The 26,629-nt window shown below is 36.8% G+C and overlaps 1 protein-coding gene and 1 pseudogene across 1 annotated transcript in view; both read right to left on the reverse strand.

Annotated features, from left to right (window-relative positions):
• Positions 1–20,954: 20,954 nt before the first annotated feature.
• On the reverse strand, positions 20,955–21,642 carry LOC140617413 (protein tyrosine phosphatase type IVA 1 pseudogene; annotated as a pseudogene).
• Positions 21,643–23,123: 1,481 nt separating this feature from the next.
• AEBP2 (AE binding protein 2) overlaps positions 23,124–26,629 on the reverse strand; it is a 205,157-nt gene continuing 201,651 nt past the window's right edge. The window contains exon 9 of the mRNA XM_072798779.1: positions 23,124–23,193. Coding sequence (XP_072654880.1) covers positions 23,139–23,193 — 55 coding nt within the window. The 3' untranslated portion in view covers positions 23,124–23,138. The remainder of the gene's footprint in view (positions 23,194–26,629) is intronic.

The raw sequence follows: 26,629 nt of genomic DNA on the forward strand, positions 1-26,629 counted from the left end.
ACAAAAACAGATACACAGATCAATGGAACAGAATAGAGAACCCAGAAATGGACCCTCAACTCGATGGGCAACTAATCTCCCACAAAGCTGGAAAAAAAGACAGTCTCTTCAACAAATGGTGTTGGGAAAATTGGACAGTCACATGCAGAATGAAACTGGACCATTTTCTTACACCAAACACGAAAATAAATTCAAAATGGATGAAAGACCTAAATGTGAGACAGGAATCCATCAAAATCCTAGAGGAGAACACAGGCAACACCCTTTTTGAACGTGGCCACAGCAACTTCTTGCTAGACACATCTCCAATGGCAAGGGAAACAAAGGCAAAAATAAACTATTGGGACTTCATCAAGATAAAAAGTTTTGCACAGCACAGTCAACAGAACCAAAGACAGCAATATATCTATAGGAAAAATAACAGGAAGTGGAATCAGAATGTGACAGAGAGTCAAATTATAAGCAACTGGTTGGATGGAATTTATTATCAATTGAATGGGGGAATACTTGGTGAAGCAGGTTTACTGGATGAAACCAGGAGTTTAGTATTGAAAATGTTAAGTTTAAGATGCTTATAGAAAATCCAAGCGAAGCTGTCATATACACAATTGGATATATAAACCTGGAATTGTGGACCAGTGACAAAAACATGGGAATCATCAGCATGTAGGTGGTATTTACAGCCAGCTAACTACAATGAGATCACTAAGGGAAGGAGATTGACAGAAAAATGAAGCCAACTGGGACTGTTTTGGAGAGTGATCCAGGAGAAGACACCACTTTCTATTTTCTTATATACTATATAATTCATAATATATTGTGTTTATTTTTTATAAACTTGAAGAATGTAAAATCCCATTCAAGTAGAGATTTTTGTCTTTTCTGTTCCATCCATTGATACAACACAAATACACAGAGTAGTGCCTGGCTTTCATAGGCATTCAATAAACATTTGTTGATGAGAATGTAAGAATTATGCTTTTTATATTTGTTTTAGAAATTCTTCCATACATTGAGGTCAGAAAGATAGCCTTTCTTTTCATTAAATATATTACATATTTCCCTTTCATATTGACTCCATAACCCATATTGAACTGAATAGTGTAAAGTAAGGATCTAATTTCATTTTCATACATATTTTCATTTCTCTAGAATGAAGTACAAAATTGTTAGCATAACATTCAAGGCACTTCATAATCCAAATCTACGTTATGTACCCCATGTTACCTCTCACTGCCGGCCTACACAATCCTAGTTCAACTACATTAAATCCCTTCTAATTCTTGAGCACTGGACAATGCAATATGATATGCTAAAGGAATAAGAAGAGAATGTGAAATTATGAAAAGGTAAATATTGACATTTGTGGGTAATATAATTGTATACCTAGAAAAATCAAAATATCATTTGAAAAACATAAAATTAATAAAAAATTAGAATAGTTAAAATATTTGTGAGGTGCCTGGGCGGCTCAATCATTTGCCTTCAGCTCAGGTCACAATCCTGTGGATCAAGCCCTGAGACAGGCTCCCTGCTCAGCAGGGGGTCTGCTTCTCCCTCTCCTCTCCCTCTGCCACTCCCCACAGCTTATGTTTTCTCTCTTGCTATCTCAAATAAATAAATAAAATCTTTAAAAAGAAAAAAGAACAGTTAAAATATTTATGCCCATTAAAATGTTTTTGTAAAAATATCAAATTACATGAGACATGCTCATAATATAATATTAACTTATAAAAACAGAATTCTAAATCATTCCTACCATAATATTTATTCTAGGTTTAGAAAAATTAAATATGGAATAAGTAATTTAAGAAGCATACTAAAATTTTAATGGTCATTGTGTTTTTAGGGTTGAATTTTTCCCTATATACTAAGTATACAAGTTAATTTTATAATGAAAAACTAATAAAAACATTTTATATCTTATCCCTGATCAGAGAAGTTCTACCAAATTTCAAATAAGTCCTTGAAAAATGAGGATCTCAGCTGAAATTTTACATCAGTCATAACTACCAAAAAAATTGAAACATCCATTTATGCTAGAAAATAAATCTTCACTGTCACTAAGATTAGTAAGCCTAAATAACACAGATTTGGAGATGAAATATCTAGTCTAGTAACTTCACAACATGGATATTATCATCTCCAATAGTTGTTAAAAGCATGGATCCATGGCTTTTCATCTACATGTAGTAGAACCAACAAAATAGCTTTGCTAGTAAATCCTAAAATTCAAAAAAAAAAAAATTCCTAAAATTCAGATGGTATGAGATTCTATTTTACAACTGGAAGTGTCCTTGAAAGTCAACTATCCCAACATTTTAGAGATAGAATTCCAATACTTAAGAAGAAAAGAGATTTACTGATGATCACACATCTAGGTGATGGGAATGACATCAATACCAGAATTATCACTTTACCATTCTTCCTACAGTAACACACTTCAATTCCTAATCACTGAACTCAAATCAAAATGATTGAATATTTGCCTTCAAAAATTTCCCTAATGCATTCCTCCCCAAATGGTTTCTTTGCTGAGAAGAAAAATATATAAATATTATATATAATGTGTATTTGTTACATATTATAAATGTTATACATATATGTATATATATATGTGTGTGTGTGTATGTATGTGTATACACTTACATGCCCATTCACGTAATTCTGAACATTGGAGCCCTTTAAGGAGAATGTTTTGAAGCCACATACTGATAGACCATCTGCTGTTCGGAAACATCCACAGAATAATTCCTTTGAATAAGCAGCATTGCTTTTCAATATATAAATTCTCTATTAAAATGTTTATAATGCAATTCTCCCTTTTGTTATAGTAAATGAAAACACTATATCTTCTGTAAAAAATTCATTAAGAAATGCCATTCATAAAAAGATTCAATTAAGTATATGAAACTTTATCCCACTGTGACCTATATTGAGTTGTTCTATAAGACAATATAATCTTATTTTTGTTCTGAGCTCATCTCTGGAGCAAAGATTGAATTTCATTAAGAAAAACAGCTCTGCCCTTCCAATTAGAGTCCCAGAGGAATCTGACTGTGAACTTTCCAAGGCATAGGGTGGGCGAAAGATGCATGCTGCATCTCTCTCTCTCTCTCTTGCTCTCTCTCTCTCTCTATCTCACACACACACACACACACACACACACACACAACACTCCTATTATCCCTTCCATCTGAGACTGACCAGAGTTAATTTTTTTGTTTTTAACAGACAGGGAAAATACCACAGCATTTATTCATTTTTGACTAGAAACCCAGCAAAGGTCAGGCCCTAATCCAAACCAAACACTCAGGATTTATTTTAGCAATCCCTCTGAAATTGTCCTTTCTTTCCTCTGAAGATACAAATTCCTCATCTGCTTCTTGCATGACAGACACTTCTAGACTATCCAGCTAAACTTACTTCTCTGTGGAGAAAGCCCCACAGCAGAAACAACAGGCCATTCTCCGCTTGAATAGCTTCAGATGATGGAAAACTATTCCTGCAGTAAACTGAGCTGGGGGGTGGGCAGGGCAGCTCTAGCTCTAATACTGGTCACAGAGAGTCTGGTAATGTCCACCTAAATGTCCCATGGGTTATCAGACATGTGCACCTTCACAGAGTAGTAATCATTAACTCCTATGTAGATGACAGATTTGTCCTCTCATTCATCTCATTTACCCAGAACTTTCTACATGTTCTCATATTCTGTACAACCTTGATTATCAGTCATTAAAAATAAATACAGCAAAATTAGGGCATTGGTATTTGAGATAATTTTTTGTCATCTAAAAATAAACCATTTTTTTCTTGGTTAGTCATTTTTAAGTGCTGATCTATAGACTGGTTTCATCAGAATTACTAGCGAAATATTTTTTTAATCCTAAAGATTATGATCCAAGAGATTATGATATAGATCTCAAGTGTAGGACCCACTGGTCTAAATAATTTCTGAAGTCTCTAGAGTCTCTCTACTCTTCTACAACTCAGAATTACTACCGCATGCAATATTAACACCCACTGTGTATGCTGATTGTGATTACCACTCCACACTATGAGAATAAGCCTTCTCAAATCCCCACTGTTTCAGGTTGGATTCCATGGGAAACAGGGTCTAAATCAGAGATTAGTATTCAGAAAGTTTACTGGGGAGTGGCAGCCATGGGCAAGGAAATGAAGCAGGATTGGGCAGTGAGAAATTGGATTGAGATATCAACTCAAGAAAGACTTCAGCTGATGCACAGGGACCTCTGAGGCTGATTCATGCTCTTCAGAGTTGTTTAGAGCTGGGATGAGGGGCTTGGGTCTTTACACCTGGTATGAACATGTCACTGCACGCTATCCCCCCAGGAAAGGATCATGAACTTGGCAAGATGGCTTTCTTCACCAAAGGGCAGCTGATGACTGAATAGCTTCTCAGTCCTCAAGTGGAATCTGGCATCTATCACTCATCCATTTCACTGACCTTCACTACAAACAAAACAAAACAAAACAAAAAAGATGGGGAGAGTTAAGCCAGAATATTTCTCAGTAGAGAATCAATAGTTTTTAAGTTAAGGGGGGGAGAAACCCACAACATTATTGTCTCTCACTTCCTCCCATTTCAAGCACTGGATATTTATGTAATGATTCATCACTAAAATGAAGCATGAATTTCTATGTAGAATTATATCTAGTCCTTTAAATGGCACTTCTTAGGATTTCTTCATGTTTAGAGTTTCATCAATCAGAATAAACTGCTTCCAAACAATTGGTTATTTTTGTCTGTTTAAAAAATTTGTAATTAATACATGTATTTTTCCCTTAATAATGTTTCTTTGGAAAAACAAAAGAGAATTCTTGACTCTTGTGACAATCTCACACTGCACATGGCCTTTTCACAGAGGGTTGTAATGAATAATCACCACTGCAAATTCTCAGGAGCCCAAGAAATGTGGGCCCTTTTCCCCAACTTGCCTCATTTAATAGGAATATTGGACAGATAATGTGAGATCATACCTCAGCATCTCCAAACCAGATGGGGTTCCCAAGAGTGTATAAAATCAATCCAGCTAATAGATGGAGAGGTAGATGAAGCTGTAGAAGGAATGCTAATACTACCCTTAGAGTCAAATATCCTTGGCCTGAGCTCTGTCTCTGCTGCTTTTAACTTCTGATACTGAAAATGTCACTAAATCTCTAAGCCCTAGTTCTCTTGTCTAGTAAAATGGGAGCGAGTTCACCTCCATCAAAACTGACATAATGACACAGAAAGATATAACTGAAAAAGCTGTGTACACACAGGCAAAGTCACTGCCGCTGTCCTGGAGTCCTCTATCATTTCCTTGCTCTATACTATCTTCAAAACTAACACATAAGCTACTTGAGGCAGGCATTTCCTTAAATGTGATTCAGACACATGACAAATCTTGCATAAAATAAAAACTACTACTTACTGTGTGCCATGCATAATTATTTAATTTAATTCTTCCAACAACTCTATAAAGTGGTTTCTTTCTTATTCCCATTTTGCAAGTGAAGAATTTGGAGCTTAGTGAGCTGTGAGACATTCCTACCATCATACAGTGAGTAAAAGGAAAGCCTTTACAGCCCCTCACTCTGCTTCCTCTTTTTTAGTTTTAAGACTTTATTTGGGGTGGCCTGGGTGGCTCAGCAGTTTAGTGCCGCCTTCAGCCCAGGGCCTGATCCTGGAGACCCAGGATCAAGTCCCGCGTCGGGCTCCCTGCATGGGGCCTACTTTTACTGCCTATTTCTCTGCCTCTCTGTGTGTGTGTCTCTCATTAATAAATAAATAAAAAATATATTTTTTAAAAAAAAGACTGTTTGAAAGAGAGAGTGAAAGAGAGAGCATGAGTAGTGGGGAGGGGAAGTAAGAGAGGGAGAAGCAGGCTCCCCTCTGAGCAGAAAGCTGGATGTGAGACTCAAACCCAAAACCCTGGGATCATGACCTGAGCCTAAGGCAGTCACTTAACCCACTGAGCCACCCAGGTGCCCCTCCCTTCCTCTTCTTCAAATAATCCAAAGAGTAGAGACTGGAGAGAGAACATTTCTGAAACTCTCTGATATATTTGATCTTAAAAGCTATTCATAGGAATGTAATTTTTTTAGAGATTTTATTTATTTATTTATGAGAGACACAGAGAGAGAGGCAGAGACATAGGCAGAGGGAGAACCAAGCTACCTGCAGGGAGCCTGACAGGACTTGATCCTGGGACTCCTGGATCACGCCCTGGGCCGAAGGTAGATGCTCAACCACTGAGCCACCCAGGTACCCCATAAGAATGTAATTTTTAATTACTTGTTAATTTTTAACACTTTTTTAGTTTAGTCTGCAGATATATTTTATACTGGTTTTGGTGCAAATAACAGGGATTTCCTTCACACAGAATAGGAAAAGAATTAATTTCTGCCTCAGGTAAAAAGGAAGAGAAGACACAAAGTTATAGTTATAAAGAACTGGTCGACAGTAGGTCACAAAAAGGCTATCAATATGTAACAGGCAACAGCTGCAAGTTGTAGCAGCTTTTAAAAGATCTGGGCAACCATGCACAGACCTAGGGATCTTCCTACCATTAAAGACCTTTCAAAAGAGCACCTGAAAAAGAAAAAAAAAAAAAAGAGAAAGCACCTGTTGTATGATTTTGCTCAAAGCAGAATAAGAACCATAATTAAACTAGCCAAAGGCTGAAAATAGTTCAAAATTTTAGGTGTTGTTCTAATTATTACCTTTTAAATATGCATGTTATTAACAATTAGTATTTGATATTAGAAGTAAATAATTAATAATTATTCTATATTAAATATCTACCATTCCAAAAAAAGCATGACCAGATAATATAATCGCTCCATTCTTTCTCAAACATCCACATTAGGGTAAAAGTCTAGCCAAATGATACAGCCAGGTACCACCCTTAACCTGATAGCAGCTTCCAGAATTTCAGACCTCATAAAGGATATAAACACTCTGAAGACAACTTTGCACAGACTATCTAGAATCTTAGAAATAATTTTTTTTAATTTCATGTGGGACTAGAAATGGCAAATGTTCCCTGGTTATCAAAGAGAACACACCGAATTATACCTATCAATAGAAAAATTCCTACCGAAGAACTGAGGGCTGACTGAACAGCTACTGAGCAACCAAAGATAGAGAGAACAGCAAGAGAGATGCATACACAGCAACAAAGGGAACCTCTTCCACTGGGGCTGCAAATGCAGTGGAGAGGGACAGTACTGAGAGGTACCAGGAACAGATCTCTCTGTGCTTGCACACAGAAAAAAGCCAAGGTTTAAAAGAGCAACTACTTATAAAAGAGACAACTCTAGGGCTGCCTCAGTGGTTCAGTTGGTTAAGCATCTGCTTTCAGCTCAGGTCATGATCCCAGAGTTCTGGGATCAAGCCCCACATCAGGCTCCCTGCTCAGCAGGAAGTCTGCTTCCCCCTCTCCCAAAGCCCCTCCCCTCTGCTCATGCTCTCTCTCTCTCTCTTTCTCTCAAATAAATAAATATCTTTAAAAAATATTTTTTTAAAATAGGGGCACCTGGATGGCCCAGTCAGTTCAGCATATACCTTCAGCTCTGGTCATGATCTCAGGGGTCCTGGGAATGAGCCCCATGTCAGGCTCCCTGCTCAGCACGGTATCTGCTTCTCCCTCTGCCTGCACCTTCCCCTGCTTGTGTTCTCGCTCGCTGTCTCTCTCTCTGTGTCAAATAAATAAGTAAAATCTTTAGACAACTCTAGAACTCTGTCAAGCAGCAGAGGAGCCACAGGAAAGCTCTCCAGAACAAAGGGACTGGAAAACAATGTGGTTTATATTTCCACCTCACCTTAGAAGCCTATCCCAGGGCAGGGTCCAGACACCATAAACGGTGAGTCTAGTCATCTCAGTGAGCTTGCAACTCCAGTGATCCCAAGGTCCATAAGCCCACACCAGACCTAATCACTCTGGGGAACAGAAAAAGAAGTGGAGGTTTAAAAGAGCCAAGGAACTACGGGAATATTCTCTCCCTCTTTACTTTAAAAAGCCCAGTCTGGAACAGGGTCTGGTCCACAGTGAGCTTGGGACTTCAGCAAGGCCAGGGTCTGCAAGCCCACACCAGCTGCCTGTGGTGCCAAAGCACAGAAACAAAGCCGCAGTTTTGTGCTTTTGGGTTTGGGGTTGTTTTGTTTTTCCTTTTTAATATTTTGTCTTGTCTTTTTTTTTCTTTTTTGTTTTGTTCTTTTCTTTTTTCTTTTCCTTTTTCTTTATCTTCTCTTTTATTATTGTTTATTTTGTTATTTTTTTCTTAATTCTTTCTACAAAATGCCACCGTTTAAAAGAGTAACTAGCATATACAGCCACAGCTCTGGTCAGCCAGGCAGCAAAAGTTACCAAGCACACAGTCTACATAGGAGACACCATATACATGGATCAGTCTTTCAAAATTAAGAAAGGTAGCTATTTCATCAAATCCATAGAAACAGACACAGAAAGTAAAGCAAAATGGAAAAACAGAGAAATATGCTCCAAAAGAAAGATTAAGAAATAAAAAAACTTAAAAATTAAAAAATGATACAAAGATAAGTAATTTAAAGTAATACCCACTGGATTGGAAAAAAGAATGAGAACTCAATGAAAGAAAAAAAAAGAGAACTCAATGAGACCTTCAATAAAGAGAGACAAAATATTTAAAAGAACTAATCAGAGTTGAAGAACACAATAATTGAAATTAAAAACAACACTAGAGGGAATCAACAGATTAGAGGACGAAGCAGAACAGATTAATCATCTAAAAGACAGGCTAATGGAAAGCACAAAAGCTGAATTACAAAGGAAGAAAGTAATTTTTTAAAATAAGGATATATTAAGAGATCACTTGGACAACATCAAGCAAACAAATATTCATATTATAAGAGGAAGAAGTGAGAAAGGTGTAGAAAACTTATTTGAAGAAATTGTAACTGAAAACTCCCCCAACCTTGGAAGGGAAACAGATATCCAAGTCCAAGAAGTACAGAGTTCTAAACAAGATGAACCCATAGAGATCCACACCACAGTACATAGTAATTAAAATGTCAAAGGTTAAAGATAATCTTAAGCTGCAACAAAGAAAAAAGTTACCTACAAGGGGAAACCTATAAGGCTATCAGTTGACTTTTCTGCAGAGATTTTGCAAGCCAAAAGGGAGTGGCTTGATACATTCAAAGTGCCAAAAGAAAAAAACTTACACCCAAGAACATTCTGTCCACCAATATCATCATTCAGATTTGAAGGAAGGCAAAGAGTTTCCCAAACAAAATATAAAGGACTTTATCACCACTAAACCAGCCTTACAAGAAATATTAAAGGGACTTCTTTTTTTTTAAGATTTTATTTATATACTCACAAGAGATGCAGAGAGAGGCAGGGACATAGGACGAGAGAGAGAAGCAGGCTCCATGCAGGGAGCCTGATGTGGGACTCGATCCTGGGACTCCAGGATCATGCCCTGGGCCAAAGGCAGGCGCTCAACCGCTGAGCCACCCAGGCATCCCAAAGGGACTTCTTTAAGTGGAAAAAAAAAAAAAGGTCATAATTAGACATAAGAAAAATATGAATTAAAAGATGCAAAGCATGACAACATATACATAAAATGTGGAAAAGAGAATTAAATAGAGGGAAAAAGAAAATTCTTTTTTTAAGAATATGTTTGAACTTAAATCACCATCAAATTAATATGGACTGCTATTTACTTATGATGTTATATGTGAACAACATGGTAACCACAAACCCAAAACTTATGACAGATGTGCAAAAAATAAAGTGAATGAACGCCAAATGAAATATTATAGATACTTATCAATCACAAAGAAAGAGAGCAAGAGAAGAGGAAAGGAACAATGAAGGACTACAAAAACAACCAGAAAACAAATTATTAAAGTGGTAATAAGTACATACCTATCAATAATTATTTTAAATGTAAATAGCCTAAATGGTCCAATCAAAAGATACAGAGTGTTAGAATGGATTAAAAAAAAAAAGCCCCATATACAGGCTACCTGAGACCTAAAGACACATACAGACTGAAAGTGAAGGGATGAAAAAACTTTCGTTTTACCCTGCAAATGGAAAAAAAAAAAAAAGGGTAGCAACACTCAACACTCATATCAGACAAAATAGACTTGAAAACAAAGGCTGTAACAAGGAACAAAGAAAGGCATTCCATAATGACAAAGGGATTGATCCAACAAGAGGATGTAACATGATCATCATCTCAAGAAATGCAAAAAAGTATTTGACAAGATTCAACTTCCATCTATTCATGACAAAAATTCTCAACAAAATGGGGTTAGAAGGAATATACCTCAACATAATAAAAGCCATATAGTAAAAATCCACAGCTAACATCATCTCATTGTTGAAAAACAGAGCTTTCCTAAGGTCAAGATAAGATAAGAATGTCCACTCTCACCACTTTAGTTCAACATATTAGAAGTTCCAGCCATAAGCAATTAGACAAGAGAAAGAAATAAGAGCCATCCATATAGGTAAAGAAGAAGTTTAACTGTCACTATGTGCAGATGACATGATGCTATATATATAAAATTCTAAAGATTCCACAAAAAAACTACTAACAGTAATAAACTAATTCAGTAATGTGGCAAGACACAAAATTCATACCAAGAAATCAGTCGTGTTTCTATACACTAACAACAAAGTCTCAGAGAGAAAATTTTAAAACAACACCATTTACAACTGGACCAAAAAGCAGAAAATATCTAGTAATAAACTTAACCAAAAAGGTGAAAGATATGTACTCTGAAAACTATAAAACATTAATGAAAGAAATTGAAGAGCATACAAAAAATCGAAAGATATTCCATGCTCATGGATTGAAAGAATATTATCAAAATGTCCATATTACCCAAAGCAGTCAGAAGATTCAATGCAATCCCTATCAAAATACCAACAGTATTTTTCACAAAACAAATAATACCAAAATTTGTATGGGCTCACAAAAGACCTCAAATAGCCAAAGAAATTCTAATAATAACAAAGCTGGAATTATCACAGTTTCAGATTTTGAAATATACTACAGAGGTGCAGTATGGTACAGGCATAAAAACAGACACAAAGATCAAAAAAAAAAAAAAAAAAAAAAAAACAGAATAGAGACCCCAGAAATAAATCCCCACATTCATATGGTCAATTAATCTATGATAAAGGAGCAGGGAAATACAATGGAGAAAAGAGTCTTTTCAATAAATGGTGCTGGGACAGGGCGCCGGGACACAGCCCAGGATCCCGCCTCCCCGGGACAGGCAGAGGCCGGGAGGGCCCAGGACAGCGAGGACGCTCCTGCCCCAGCTGAGCAGATCAGCGGCCCCGCCCCGGAGCCTCCAGGCCCTGCAGACGGAGTTCCTGCCGGAGCTGAATCCAGGTTTCCAGAGCTGCCCCGCCACTGGGGCTGTTCCTCCTGCGGCCTCACGGGGTAAACAACCCCCACTGGGCCCTGCACCAGGCAGGGGCACAGCAGCTCCCCCAACTGCTAACACCTGAAAATCAGCACAACAGGCCCCTCCCCCAGAACACCAGCTGGACGGACAAGTTCCAGGAGAAGCCAAGGGACTTAAAGTACACAGAATCAGAAGATACTCCCCGGTGGTTCTTTTTTTGTTTGTTTGTTTTTGTTTTTGTTTTTGTTTTTGTTTTGTTTTGCTTTTTGATTGGTTTCCTTCCCCCACCCCCTTTTTTTTCTCCTTTCTTTTTCTTTCTCTTTTTCTTCTTTTTTTTTTTCTTCTTTCGTTTTTTTTTCTCTTCCCTTTTTTTTCTCTTTCTCTTTTCTTTCCTTCTTTCTCTCCTCTCTTTTTCTCTTTTTCCCAATACAACTTGCTTTTGGCCACTCTGCACTGAGCAAAATGACTAGAAGGAAAACCTCACCTCAAAAGAAAGAATCAGAAACAGTCCTCTCTCCCACAGAGTTACAAAATCTGGATTACAATTCAATGTCAGAAAGCCAATTCAGAAGCACTATTATACAGCTACTGGTGGCTCTAGAAAAAAGTATAAAGGACTCAAGAGACTTCATGACTGCAGAATTTAGAGCTAATCAGGCAGAAATTAAAAATCAATTGAATGAGATGCAATCCAAACTAGAAGTCCTAACGACGAGGGTTAACGAGGTGGAAGAACGAGTGAGTGACATAGAAGACAAGTTGATAGCAAAGAGGGAAACTGAGGAAAAAAGAGACAAACAATTAAAAGACCATGAAGATAGATTAAGGGAAATAAACGACAGCCTGAGGAAGAAAAACCTACGTTTAATTGGGGTTCCCGAGGGCGCCGAAAGGGACAGAGGGCCAGAATATGTATTTGAACAAATTCTAGCTGAAAACTTTCCTAATCTGGGAAGGGAAACAGGCATTCAGATCCAGGAAATAGAGAGATCCCCCCCCTAAAATCAATAAAAACCGTTCAACACCTCGACATTTAATTGTGAAGCTTGCAAATTCCAAAGATAAGGAGAAGATCCTTAAAGCAGCAAGAGACAAGAAATCCCTGACTTTTATGGGGAGGAGTATTAGGGTAACAGCAGACCTCTCCACAGAGACCTGGCAGGCCAGAAAGGGCTGGCAGGATATATTCAGGGTCCTAAATGAGAAGAACATGCAACCAAGAATACTTTATCCAGCAAGGCTCTCATTCAAAATGGAAGGAGAGATAAAGAGCTTCCAAGACAGGCAGCAACTAAAAGAATATGTGACCTCCAAACCAGCTCTGCAAGAAATTTTAAGGGGGACTCTTAAAATTCCCCTTTAAGAAGAAGTTCAGTGGAACAGTCCACAAAAACAAAGACTGAATAGATATCATGATGACACTAAACTCATATCTCTCAATAGTAACTCTGAATGTGAACGGGCTTAATGACCCCATCAAAAGGCGCAGGGTTTCAGACTGGATAAAAAAGCAGGACCCATCTATTTGCTGTCTACAAGAGACTCATTTTAGACAGAAGGACACCTACAGCCTGAAAATAAAAGGTTGGAGAACCATTTACCATTCGAATGGTCCTCAAAAGAAAGCAGGGGTAGCCATCCTTATATCAGATAAACTAAAATTTACCCCAAAGACTGTAGTGAGAGATGAAGAGGGACACTATCTCATACTTAAAGGATCTATTCAACAAGAGGACTTAACAATCCTCAATATATATGCCCCGAATGTGGGAGCTGCCAAATATATCAATCAATTATTAACCAAAGTGAAGAAATACTTAGATAATAATACACTTATACTTGGTGACTTCAATCTAGCTCTTTCTATACTCGATAGGTCTTCTAAGCACAACATCTCCAAAGAAACGAGAGCTTTAAATGATACACTGGACCAGATGGATTTCACAGATATCTACAGAACTTTACATCCAAACTCAACTGAATACACATTCTTCTCAAGCGCACATGGAACTTTCTCCAGAATAGACCACATATTGGGACACAAATCGGGTCTGAACCGAAACCAAAAGATTGGGATTGTCCCCTGCATATTCTCGGACCATAATGCCTTGAAATTAGAACTAAATCACAACAAGAAGTTTGGAAGGACCTCAAACACGTGGAGGTTAAGGACCATCCTGCTAAAAGATAAAAGGGTCAACCAGGAAATTAAGGAAGAATTAAAAAGATTCATGGAAACTAATGAGAATGAAGATACAACCGTTCAAAATCTTTGGGATGCAGCAAAAGCAGTCCTAAGGGGGAAATACATCGCAATACAAGCATCCATTCAAAAACTGGAAAGAACTCAAATACAAAAGCTAACCTTACACATAAAGGAGCTAGAGAAAAAACAGCAAATAGATCCTACACCCAAGAGAAGAAGGGAGTTAATAAAGATTCGAGCAGAACTCAACGAAATCGAGACCAGAAGAACTGTGGAACAGATCAACAGAACCAGAAGTTGGTTCTTTGAAAGAATTAATAAGATAGATAAACCATTAGCCAGCCTTATTAAAAAGAAGAGAGAGAAGACTCAAATTAATAAAATCATGAATGAGAAAGGAGAGATCACTACCAACACCAAGGAAATACAAACGATTTTAAAAACATATTATGAACAGCTATATGCCAATAAATTAGGCAATCTAGAAGAAATGGACGCATTCCTGGAAAGCCACAAACTACCAAAACTGGAGCAGGAAGAAATAGAAAACCTGAACAGGCCAATCACCAGGGAGGAAATTGAAGCAGTCATCAAAAACCTCCCAAGACACAAGAGTCCAGGGCCAGATGGCTTCCCAGGGGAATTTTATCAAACGTTTAAAGAAGAAATCATACCTATTCTCCTAAAGCTGTTTGGAAAGATAGAAAGAGATGGAGTACTTCCAAATTCGTTCTATGAAGCCAGCATCACCTTAATTCCAAAGCCAGACAAAGACCCCACCAAAAAGGAGAATTACAGACCAATATCCCTGATGAACATGGATGCAAAAATTCTCAACAAGATACTGGCCAATAGGATCCAACAGTACATTAAGAAAATTATTCACCATGACCAAGTAGGATTTATCCCTGGGACACAAGGCTGGTTCAACACCCGTAAAACAATCAATGTGATTCATCATATCAGCAAGAGAAAAACCAAGAACCATATGATCCTCTCATTGGATGCAGAGAAAGCATTTGACAAAATACAGCATCCATTCCTGATCAAAACTCTTCAGAGTGTAGGGATAGAGGGAACATTCCTCGACATCTTAAAAGCCATCTATGAAAAGCCCACAGCAAATATCAGTCTCAATGGGGAAGCACTAGGAGCCTTTCCCCTAAGATCAGGAACAAGACAGGGATGTCCACTCTCACCACTGCTGTTCAACATAGTACTGGAAGTCCTAGCCTCAGCAATCAGACAACAAAAAGACATTAAAGGCATTCAAATTGGCAAAGAAGAAGTCAAACTCTCCCTCTTCGCCGATGACATGATACTCTACGTAGAAAACCCAAAAGTCTCCACCCCAAGATTGCTAGAACTCATACAGCAATTCGGTAGCGTGGCAGGATACAAAATCAATGCCCAGAAGTCAGTGACATTTCTATACACTAACAATGAGACTGAAGAAAGAGAAATTAAGGAGTCAATCCCATTTACAATTGCACCCAAAAGCATAAGATACCTAGGAATAAACCTAACCAAAGATGTAAAGGATCTATACCCTCAAAACTCTAGAACACTTCTGAAAGAAATTGAGGAAGACACAAAGAGATGGAAAAATATTCCATGCTCATGGATTGGCAGAATTAATATTGTGAAAATGTCAATGTTACCCAGGGCAATATACACGTTTAATGCAATCCCTATCAAAATACCATGGACTTTCTTCAGAGAGTTAGAACAAATTATTTTAAGATTTGTGTGGAATCAGAAAAGACCCCGAATAGCCAGGGGAATTTTAAAAAAGAAAACCATATCTGGGGGCATCACAATGCCAGATTTCAGGTTGTACTACAAAGCTGTGGTCATCAAGACAGTGTGGTACTGGCACAAAAACAGACACATAGATCAGTGGAACAGAATAGAGAATCCAGAAGTGGACCCTGAACTTTATGGGCAACTAATATTCGATAAAGGAGGAAAGACTATCCATTGGAAGAAAGACAGTCTCTTCAATAAATGGTGCTGGGAAAATTGGACATCCACATGCAGAAGAATGAATCTAGACCACTCTCTTTCACCATACACAAAGATAAACTCAAAATGGATGAAAGATCTAAATGTGAGCCAAGATTCCATCAAAATCCTAGAGAAGAACACAGGCAACACCCTTTTTGAACTCGGCCATAGTAACTTCTTGCAAGATACATCCACGAAGGCAAAAGAAACAAAAGCAAAAATGAACTATTGGGACTTCATCAAGATAAGAAGCTTTTGCACAGCAAAGGATACAGTCAACAAAACTCAAAGACAACCTACAGAATGGGAGAAGATATTTGCAAATGACATATCAGATAAAGGGCTAGTTTCCAAGATCTATAAAGAACGTATTAAACTCAACACCAAAGAAACAAACAATCCAATCATGCAATGGGCAAAAGACATGAACAGAAATCTCACAGAGGAAGACATAGACATGGCCAACATGCACATGAGAAAATGTTCTGCTTCACTTGCCATCAGGGAAATACAAATCAAAACTACAATGAGATACCACCTCACACCAGTGAGAATGGGGAAAATTAACAAGGCAGGAAACAACAAATGTTGGAGAGGATGCGGAGAAAGGGGAGCCCTCTTACACTGTTGGTGGGAATGTGAACTGGTGCAGCCACTCTGGAAAACTGTGTGGAGGTTCCTCAAACAGTTAAAAATAGACCTGCCCTACGACCCAGCAATTGCACTGTTGGGGATTTACCCCAAAGATACAAATGCAATGAAACGCCGGGACACCTGCACCCCGATGTTTATAGCAGCAATGGCCACGATAGCCAAACTGTGGAAGGAGCCTCGGTGTCCAACGAAAGATGAATGGATAAAGAAGATGTGGTTTATGTATACAATGGAATATTACTCAGCTATTAGAAATGACAAATACCCACCATTTGCTTCAACGTGGATGGAACTGGAGGGTATTATGCTGAGTGAAGTAAGCCAGTCGGAGAAGGACAAACATTATATGTTCTCATTCATTTGGGGAATATAAATAATAGTGAAAGGGAATATAAGGGAAGGGGGAAGAAATGTGTGGGAAATATCAGAAAGGGAGACAGAACGTAAAGACTGCTAACTCTGGGAAACGAACTAGGGGTGGTAGAAGGGGAGGAGGGCGGGGGGTGGGAGTGAATGGGTGACGGGCACTGGGGGTTATTCTGTATGTTAGTAAATTGAACACCAATAAAAAATAAATTAAAAAAATAAAAATAAAATAAAATAAAATAAAATTTAAAAAAAGAGGAAAAAAAATGGTGCTGGGAAAACTGGACAGGGTATGTAAAGTAATAAACTGGACCATTTTCTAACACCGCACAAAAATAAACTCAAAATGGATTAAGGACCTAAATGTGAGACCTGAAACCATAAAACCCTATAAGAGAACACAGGCAGTAATTTCTCTGATATCAGCCATTGCAACATTTTTCTAAATGTGTCTCCTGGGCAGCCCTGGTGGCTCAGCGGTTTAGCGCCGCTGCAGCCCGGGGCGTGGTCCTGGAGACCCGGAATCAGTCCCACGTCGGGCTCCCTGCATGGAGCCTGCTTCTCCCTCTGCCTGCGTCTCTGCCTCTCTGTGTCTCTCATGAATAAATAAATAAAATCTTGTTTTAAAATTTTTTAAATTAAATTAAATTTTAAAAAAAGACACATACATACACACATAATATGCAATGGAATACTATTCTGCCACAAAAAAAAGAATGAAATCTTGCCATGTGCAACAACATAAATAGACTGAGGGTATTATGTTACATGAAAGAAATCAGACAAAGACAGGTACTGTGTATGGTCTCACTTATATGTGAAATCATTAAAACAAAAACAAAAACAAAAAAAGTTTGTGAATACAGAGAACCCACTGGTGATTGCCAGAGAAGGGAGTGGGAGTGGGAGAAATGAGTGAAAGGGTCAAAAGGTACAAACTTCCAATTATAAAATAAATAATTCATGGAGATGTACTATACAGCATGGTGACTACAGTTAATAATACTGTATTGCATATCTGAAAGTTGCTAAGAGAGTAAAACTTAAATGTTCTCATCACAAGAAAGGAAAAATAAATTTTGTAACTATGTAAGGTAATAGACATTAACATAACATAACATAACAAAAAAATAGACATTAACATAACATAAAAAACATAAAATACATAAAAAATTAACATAATAAACATTTATATATATATATATAACATAATAGACATCTACATAAAACCTTTCTAGACTTACAGGAAGCATATTTAATATAATTTCAAAAGCTTTTCCCCTTGAGATAAAAGAAATAAGAAACTTGTTATTACCATTTCTATTCAACATTATACTGAGGTGCCTGGACCTGGTTAGTTCAAAAAAGGCAAGAAAACAATAATAGGTAAAAGATAAAAGGAATGAATATTTGAAAGAAAGAAATAAAATTGTAAATCTTTCATTATTGGCTGATAACATATATGTGCAAAATCCAAAAAATTACAAATTACTGGAATTTAACAAAATCTCTAGATACAAAACCAATATACAAAAATCAATTGCAATTGTATACACTGGCATCAAACAAACAGAAAATGAAATGTTTTAAATAGCATTTAAAAAACATCAACTACTTAGGAATAAATCTGTGATGTGTAACACTTATAGTCTAAAATTACAAAATTAATGGCATGGAAGATTCAATGCTACAAAAATAACGAATCCTCCAAAATTGATCTACAGGTTTAAAGTAACCTCAATCAAAACCTCAGCTGGATATTTTTAAAGAAACTTCACAATCTGATTCAAGTATTCAAAGAACCCACTTGAGTTATGACAAAGATAACATACAAGGAGTTAGGGAAAGAATGGGTTTGGGGTGCGTGGGTGGCTCAGTTGGTTAAGCTTCTGACTCTTGATTTTGGCTCAGATCATGATCCCAGAGTCATGAGATCAAGCCCAGCATTGGACTCTGTGCTCAGCGGGGACTCTAGGTGAGAGTCTCTCTCTCCCTCTTTCTTCCCCTTCTCCTGCCCAAGTGTGTGATCTTTCTCTCTCTAAATAAATAAATGTATAAAATCTCTTTTATAAAAAATATATAAAATCTTTTTTTTTAATTAAAAATACATTTTTAAAAAGGAAAAGAATGGGTTTCTCATATGAGTGAAACCATATAGTTGTCCTTCTCCAATTAACTTACCTCACTCATCATAATACCCTCCAGTTCCATCCACGTCAAAGCAAATGGTGGGTATAGAGAAAGGGAGGGAAAATGAGTGGGAAAAATTAGAGAGGGTGACAAAACATGAGAGACTCCTACCTCTGGGAAACAAGGGGTAGTGGAAGGGGAAGTGGGGAGGAGGATGGGGTGACTGGGTGACGGGCACTGAGGAGGGCACTTGACGGGATGAGCACTGGGTGTCATACTATATGTTGGCAAATCGAACTTCAATTTCAAAAAAGGGGGGGAAAAGAAAGAAAATAAAATAAAAGGAAAAAAGGAAAAAAGAAAAGAATGGGTTTTTAGTCATTGTCACTGGGTCAGTTGTATACCCACATATAAAAACTTTGAATCTTCAACCTCTACCTTACACCATGTGCCAATATCAGTTCCAGATATATTGTAAATCTAAATGTGAAAGATAAAACATTACAGCTTGTGAAAGAAATCATATATGAGTATTTGATGACATTTGGATAAGTAAAGATCTCTTCAACAGAATACAAAAAGTACTGACCATAAGTGTAATGACAAATGCTAAATTGTTTTATATGAAAATTAAGAATGTCTATCTTTCAAAGACATGATTAAGAAGTGAAAAATAAAGCCCCATGGTGGAAGAAGATGTTTGCAACATCTTCTTAACAAAAGATCCAGAATTTCTAAAATCAGTGAGAAAAAGACAATCCAATAGAAAAAATGGGCAAGAAACTTGAGCAGGCACTCTGCAAAGAGGATTATCTGAAGGGTTGATAAACATATCTAAAGGTACTCAACTTTTTTTTTTTAAATGAATTTCATTATTTATTTAGATGCTTAAGCTCTCGCACTAGATTTTTACAAGCTGGTGAACACTGACAAATTATTTCTCCCACAGAACTATAACCACACATTCCCAGACAGTATAAATATATGGTTGAACTAACATTAATACACATCACCATTTTATCAATTACATAATAAAACAAATTATCAAGTATCCAAATATTAAGTTACACAGCTCAAAAGGCATATAAAATATTAGATGTCTGCTCAATTCATTAGCAGAAACCCACTTTTTTTTTTTTTTTTTTTTTTTGCAAGAGAGGTTGGGAAGAGAAAAAAAATCACACTTCAAACAAAAATAAGTTGGTAAACAACTTCAGATAAGAAAAAAAAATACAAGAATTTCAGAAATGTTATGATTAAGAATTGTTTTAGCTACAATAACAAAGCATCTCTACATTTTAAAAAAATATTTACTATATTAAAGAGCATATTCTACATGTTCTGCACAAGACAAAGGCAACATTTACTAAAAATACTTAATAGCCCCCCCACTCTTTTTTTCAGGCCCTCCCTGTAAGTTGCACCCCAAAGTGCAAACATTAAAATTAACTGTAAGGCTTTTTTGTCTGGAGACATTAAAGACATGTGCTTCTGTACAACGTAGATTTTCAAAATGGAGGTTTTCCATAACAGCATAAAATGAAGTTTGTAGAAAGACATGAAATCATCATTTTAAGACTTAGAAAAAATCCCCCCACCCCCAAAAAAAGGGGAAAAAAAAGAGTTGAGCAAACCTGATGTATACTGGTATAAATGTGGGAGATGTAAACATAAAGTGAGCAGGCAAATAACCATATAGGCCCTAATTTCTATGTTTGAAATGACTGAAGGAATAAACCACATAAGGTCCAGAGTGTTCATAGTTCCTGGGATTTTAGTTCTGTATGATACTAAAAATATACAACAAGTATTGTGCTGGGTATTTTGGCACCTAATCTTTCTAAATTTCTTATATATTGATAAGATTCTGGCATGGGAATAGACTTAAAGACATAACTCAATACTGCATGATTTCAGGAAAGGTCAATTGGTACAAGTGATAAGCACATTTTAAATGCTGTAAAGCAAGAAATTTTTGCTAAGTGTCCAAATAGTTTGATCGTAACCCAAACATAGAGGTTGCAATTCCAACAAACTTGTGGCCTGATAAAACCGCTTTCCAATACTCCTATGGAAGCTTCATTAGACTTAATCACCAAGCCAACATATTGGCTAATATGTATATATGACAAATTAGGTCCTGTTTCAAGTTCCACTTCCAAGGCAATGACATCAGGCACCCCAGTTTTATTGAATGCAACAGTTGTTTCTATGACCATTGGAGTCTTGGAAGCGCAGCCACATTTTAGGACGATACTTCTCCAAATACAAAAGTTGCTTGCTGTTAAAAGCTCCACGCCGCTTTTGTCTTATGAACTGTACTGCATCTTCATATTTCATTCCACCTTCAATTAATGCTAGGGCAACAAGCACTGGAGCTCTCCCAAGGCCTGCGACACAATGGGCAGCAATACAACAACCAGGTTCTTCACGAAACTTAATTTTTACAAGACTTACCCAGTCATCAACAATCTGGTTGGATGGTGGTGCACCATCATCAAAAGGCCAATCGAGAACACGGATGCCTTCTTTCTCCACAAGAGTAGTGTCATAAGTTGCTTCACATACTCTAACTATTGTTGTAACTCCATACTTCTTAAGTTCCTCTATAAATTTGTTTAAGGTCGCATTGGTTGGATTGTGTGTAATAAGAAATCTCATGTTCTTGTATGTGACTTCCACAGGAGCTGGGCGGTTCATTCGAGCCATGTTAATTAAATTAGAAAACACTCAATAGGGTTATGAAAGAATTTTAAAAAATTGAATACAGAAATGATGCAAAGAAACTGAGTCTACTTTGATATACTCCACTTGAAATTCTCAGTGCTTTGAGTATGAAGTTGGGAGTAATGGGAAATGAAATGAACCTCCTAACAATTCTTCAATCCAGTAATACTGAGGCAATAGAAAGGAAATGCACTGAGGTTTACCCCAAGCAGGTCAGAACTCTTGTAACATGCTCTGTGGATTTCAATTCAACACTTCTGGGTCCAGGTTAACCACTCTTATGGGGGCTTCTTGGTGGAGTAGTAATGAATTTCTACAGTTCACTTGTCTGCACAGAGGTCGTGCTGTGCCTGGCAGTAATCTCCACTGCCCTTCAGAAACTCCATAAATGTGTGACCAAGAACACCACAGAACTGAGGAATATGTTTACTCATTGAAAATTGTGGCCTAATCATACAGCCGGTCCCGAGGCGGCAGCTTCGCAGGCGGTGGTGGGGGCACCAGGCTCTACCATGCAGTGAGCGGCTCTGGTACTCAACTTTTTAAATCAAAATACAAATTAAAACCACCATGAGGTACTACTACTATCTGCCATTATGGCTAAAAATAAAAATGACTAATAATACCAAGAGTCGGAAAGGATGAGAACCAAATGAAATGGAACTCTTTCAGAAACCACTTTAGAATAACTATTGAGGAGGGGCACCTGGCTGGCTCAGTTGGGGGAGCATGCAACTCCTGAGCTTGGGGTTGTGAGTTCGAACCCCATGTTAGGTGCACAGATTACTCAAAAATGAAATCTAAAAAAAACAAAAACAAAAACTATTGATCGGTTTCCACTAAAAACAATTACCACATGCCCCCAGGAGTTCCACTCCTGATTATATACAAAAAGAAATATGCACTGTTCCCCGTAAGAACACTTAGAAGAATGTTCATAGCAGCAGTGACAGCAGCATTAGGCAAAAACTGGGGGCTTTTCATAAAATAGAATACTACGGAGAACTGAGAATGAACAAAGCACTGTTATATGGAAGAACAGGGATAAATCTCACTAACAGAACATTCAGCCAACAGACAGGAAGTACAGCTTCTGTAATCATATTAACATAAATTTCAGAAGCAGACAAAACTATTCTATGGCTTAGAAGTCAGAGTGGTGATTACATTTAGGACAACAGTGATCAGGGGAGTTTATGGGTTTCTGGTAATAGTCTGTTTCTTGTTCTAGGTACAGCTGCCTTCACTTTGTGGAAATTGAGCTATACATTACAATCTGTGCATTTCTCTGTATGTGTGTTATACTTCAATAAAACATTTTTTTAATTCCCATAGAAACATTCATTTCGCTTTGCCCCTAACAAATAAGAGGTATCAAGAACTCCTAGCTCAGGTATGAAGCCAACTAAACCATTGCCCATTCACAAATGAGAGATGTCTCAGGCTTAAATTTTCCTAAGACTAATTTATTCACAAGATTCAGCTGTCCCACTTATGAGTATTTTCCCATTCTGGCTGGTCTTTCTTTGATACCATCCTTTTAAAACTTTTGTTTTCACTCTCTGTAGTATGGCTCTGAAGCTGATGAGACCAGATTTTGTTGGTTCTCAGAAATTCATTTTCCATTACTTAATCACAATGGTGGCCATAACACAATTGCAGAAACGCAATTTGCCATCCAAATCTACCAAGAAAACACAAAAATTAATCATTTAGACACTAGCCCATCTGTATTATTTAAAAATTTTAGCATGGTTTTACTTTGATTCCTGCATTCTCACTTTAAATTCCTGTTGATTTGCATTGTGTAATTTAGTATTTTGGGAAAAAAACAACAAATTTTTATTCCTATTGCAAATTGGAATAATTGTTAGATATTTATCTCTTTATTCTTCATACTCCATTTTCAAGGTCAAAACCAGCATTAACTCAACTTCATATTTTATTAAATGTTATGTTGATGTTTCAAATCCCCTGTGGCCCCAATTCTAATTCTTCTCCCACTTTTGATAGTCTATTCTGTCAGAATCACAGCAACTAAAATTGCCTCAGAAGAAAGGAGAAAGAATTAGAATTTAGTTATTGACTTTTCCAAAGGGCATAGTAATGAATACATAAAACAATCAGGTGGAAAATAATCACTGGTGCAAAATGAGCAATGCAAATGACTTCCTATTTAGAGTTTTTAAGCTTTCTCTATGATTAAACTATAGTAAAGAGCAGTGCCTAGCAATTATAATTTCTAATAACAAATATGGCTTAAGCAACTTATTGCTTTCATTGAGCTCTCCAGACTTAAGTCTCTATTTTTGATAGTTAATACAACTAACCCATAAATATGTACATTTGTCATCTTCTTTAAAACCCATGCAATTCTGAGATTAAATTTTGTTTTACCAAGATTAAAATTTACATATAGAAAACAAAAACTCATTAGCCACAAATTATAATTTCATTCAGAAAAAGAAAAAAAATGGAAAAGAATACTTCTAATATAAAATAATACTAAATACCTGGATTAATTCTCTCCCCTACCAAAAAATTTTTACCAATGGAAATACGCATACTTGTAATATATTTAGGGCACAATAAAAGCATTATAAAATCATAGACAAATAAAAAATATAAGGGCATGCCAACAACTGTTTTTATTACTGACAATTGAGTAAAGAAAAAACCCTTGCAAGTCTGACCAGTCCTTTGGAAATGACAGTGACTCTAAAGCAACATTTTCTTCCTCTACATGTAAGTGATTTCCATGGCAACTCTCCATCTGTTTCCCACTATTTTCACAGGCTATTTAAAATTAAGTTTACATATGTCAATGTTCCAAGATAATCTCTGTGTTTGCATAAACCATATGCCTCCTTGACAAAGTTGGTTATGCCAGTAACATTAGAGAAGTGTTTAAATGTCACATCTGTTTTGTAAGGGAAAAAAATGGGGGTAAAATGGGAATGAAGCTGGAATGGGAAGCACTACTTCTACAAATTTAATGGTAATCAATCCTTAAGCCAATGATTATAGAGTTCTCTTTAGTATCTAAATCAGAAAATTACTTACAATCTAGTAAGAAAGAATTCTAAGTAAAATATACCTGAGTTTATCTAATACTTAAAACCTATAGGAAATATACAAATTTCCCAACATAACTTTATATTAAGCAGCCTTCGTTATATGAACTATATATATGTTATTAAGGATTGTATAAAGGGGCAAGGTATCCCTTTAAAAATATAAAATTGGGGATCCATGGGTGGCGCAGCGGTTTAGCGCCTGCCTTTGGCCCAGGGCGCGATCCTGGAGACCCGGAATCGAATCCCACGTCGGGCTCCCGGTGCATGGAGCCTGCTTCTCCTTCTGCCTATGTCTCTGCCTCTCTCTCTCTCTCTCTCTCTCTCTCTGTGTGTGTTACTATCATAAATAAATAAAATAAATAAAAAATAAAAAAATAAAAAATATATATATAAAATTTAGCAGGTGGGAAGTATAAATCAAACAAATTTGGAACTTCTTTTCTCACTACCAAATCTTTCCCATAATGTTACTAGAAGTCTGCTTCAGAAATAATTAGGTCCCTGAGAAGCATCCAGAATGAGTTTTTTTTTTTTTTTTAAGTAAACTTTCACCTGAGATTTATTCTTCAATCATATGTAGCAGAAACTTCTGGTCACAAGCTCTTACAGAAAAGAAAAACCAACAGAACTTCTTAACCCTTAATCCCTGAAACTTTGGTCCTAAGAAATGCAGTTATACTAATGGATACATTTCCTACTGAAATTAATTAATTAACTAATTAATAAATAATTTTAAAGAGACATTCTTGAAGATGCAAAATAAGTAGTAGACAATACTAAATGGATGTTTCCTGTTTTGATTTTGAGTAGGCTGATCTGTCTTGCATGTAGAAAGTGTGTACATTCTGTGACCTACAAGAGCTGAGAACAGCTTCTCTGTCACCATCTTTTTCACCACCGTAATTTGCTCTTATGTCTCAAATCTCCACTACTTGCTTTCCTCGGCTTCCATCACTGAAATTCCCTGTGGAAATATTCGTAGATGAGAAAGGCAAGCCATTACATCTGCACTCAATTCATTTTCATTTCCCTAACAAAGAGCATTTCTGAGAAAATGGGACAAGTATATTTTCAAAAGACAGAATGGTAGTGTCTCTACTGGGACTCTATCTAGGAAAAGTAGACTGGAAAGGGCAGCTACAGAGCATGACTCTTAAAAGTTGGGGCAGAGAGACGAATGTTATAAGAATATTAATTATCTGGAGTAAGGATAATTACTCCAGATTATTCCAATTCGCATGGAGAAAAAGACAAATTTAACTTATCCCAAGTTTGTTTAGGGTTAGGTTTGCCCTAATGCAGGTAGATATCAAATCCCTTTGAGAATGTGATATAAAGCTTCAAACTTTCCCCAAATTTGCCCTTAAAACATGGCTATAACCCATGTTGTGGCATATGTCAGGATTCCTTTTTTATGGTGAATAATATCCCATTGTATATATTTGTGTGTGTATCATTTCTACTCATCCATCAATGGACATGTGGGTTGTTTCTACCTCTTGGCTACTGAGAATGCTGAAACCAACATAGAAGGGCAAAAATCTCTTTGAGATCCTGACTTCAATTCTTTTGAATAAATAATCAGAAGTGGGATTGCTGGATCATACAGTAGCTCTATTTCTAATTTTTTCAGAAATCTATACCATTTTCCATAGCAGCAGATGCTATGCTAAGTGAAATAAGCCAGTTACAGAAGGACAAATACTGTATGATTGCACTTATATGAGCTATCCAAAGCAGTCAAACTCCTAGAAACTGAAAGTAGAATGGTAGTTGGCAGGGACTATGAAGAGAAAGAAATGGGTAGCTGCTGTTCAGTGGGGACAGAGCATAAATCATGCAAGATGAAAAAGTTCTAAAGATTTGCTTTACAACACTGTGCTTATAGGTCACAATACTGTACTATACACTTAAAAATTTGTTAAGAATGTACAAAAAAATGTTAAGAATGTAGATCTCATGTTACTTTTTAAGACAATAAAAAAAAGTTTGAAAAAAAAAACATAGCTACATTTTCATGGAGTTCAAGTCCTTTCTGACACA

Source organism: Canis lupus, chromosome 25 (genome assembly GCF_048164855.1).
Source record: "Canis lupus baileyi chromosome 25, mCanLup2.hap1, whole genome shotgun sequence".
In the NCBI taxonomy this organism is placed as follows: domain Eukaryota; kingdom Metazoa; phylum Chordata; class Mammalia; order Carnivora; family Canidae; genus Canis; species Canis lupus.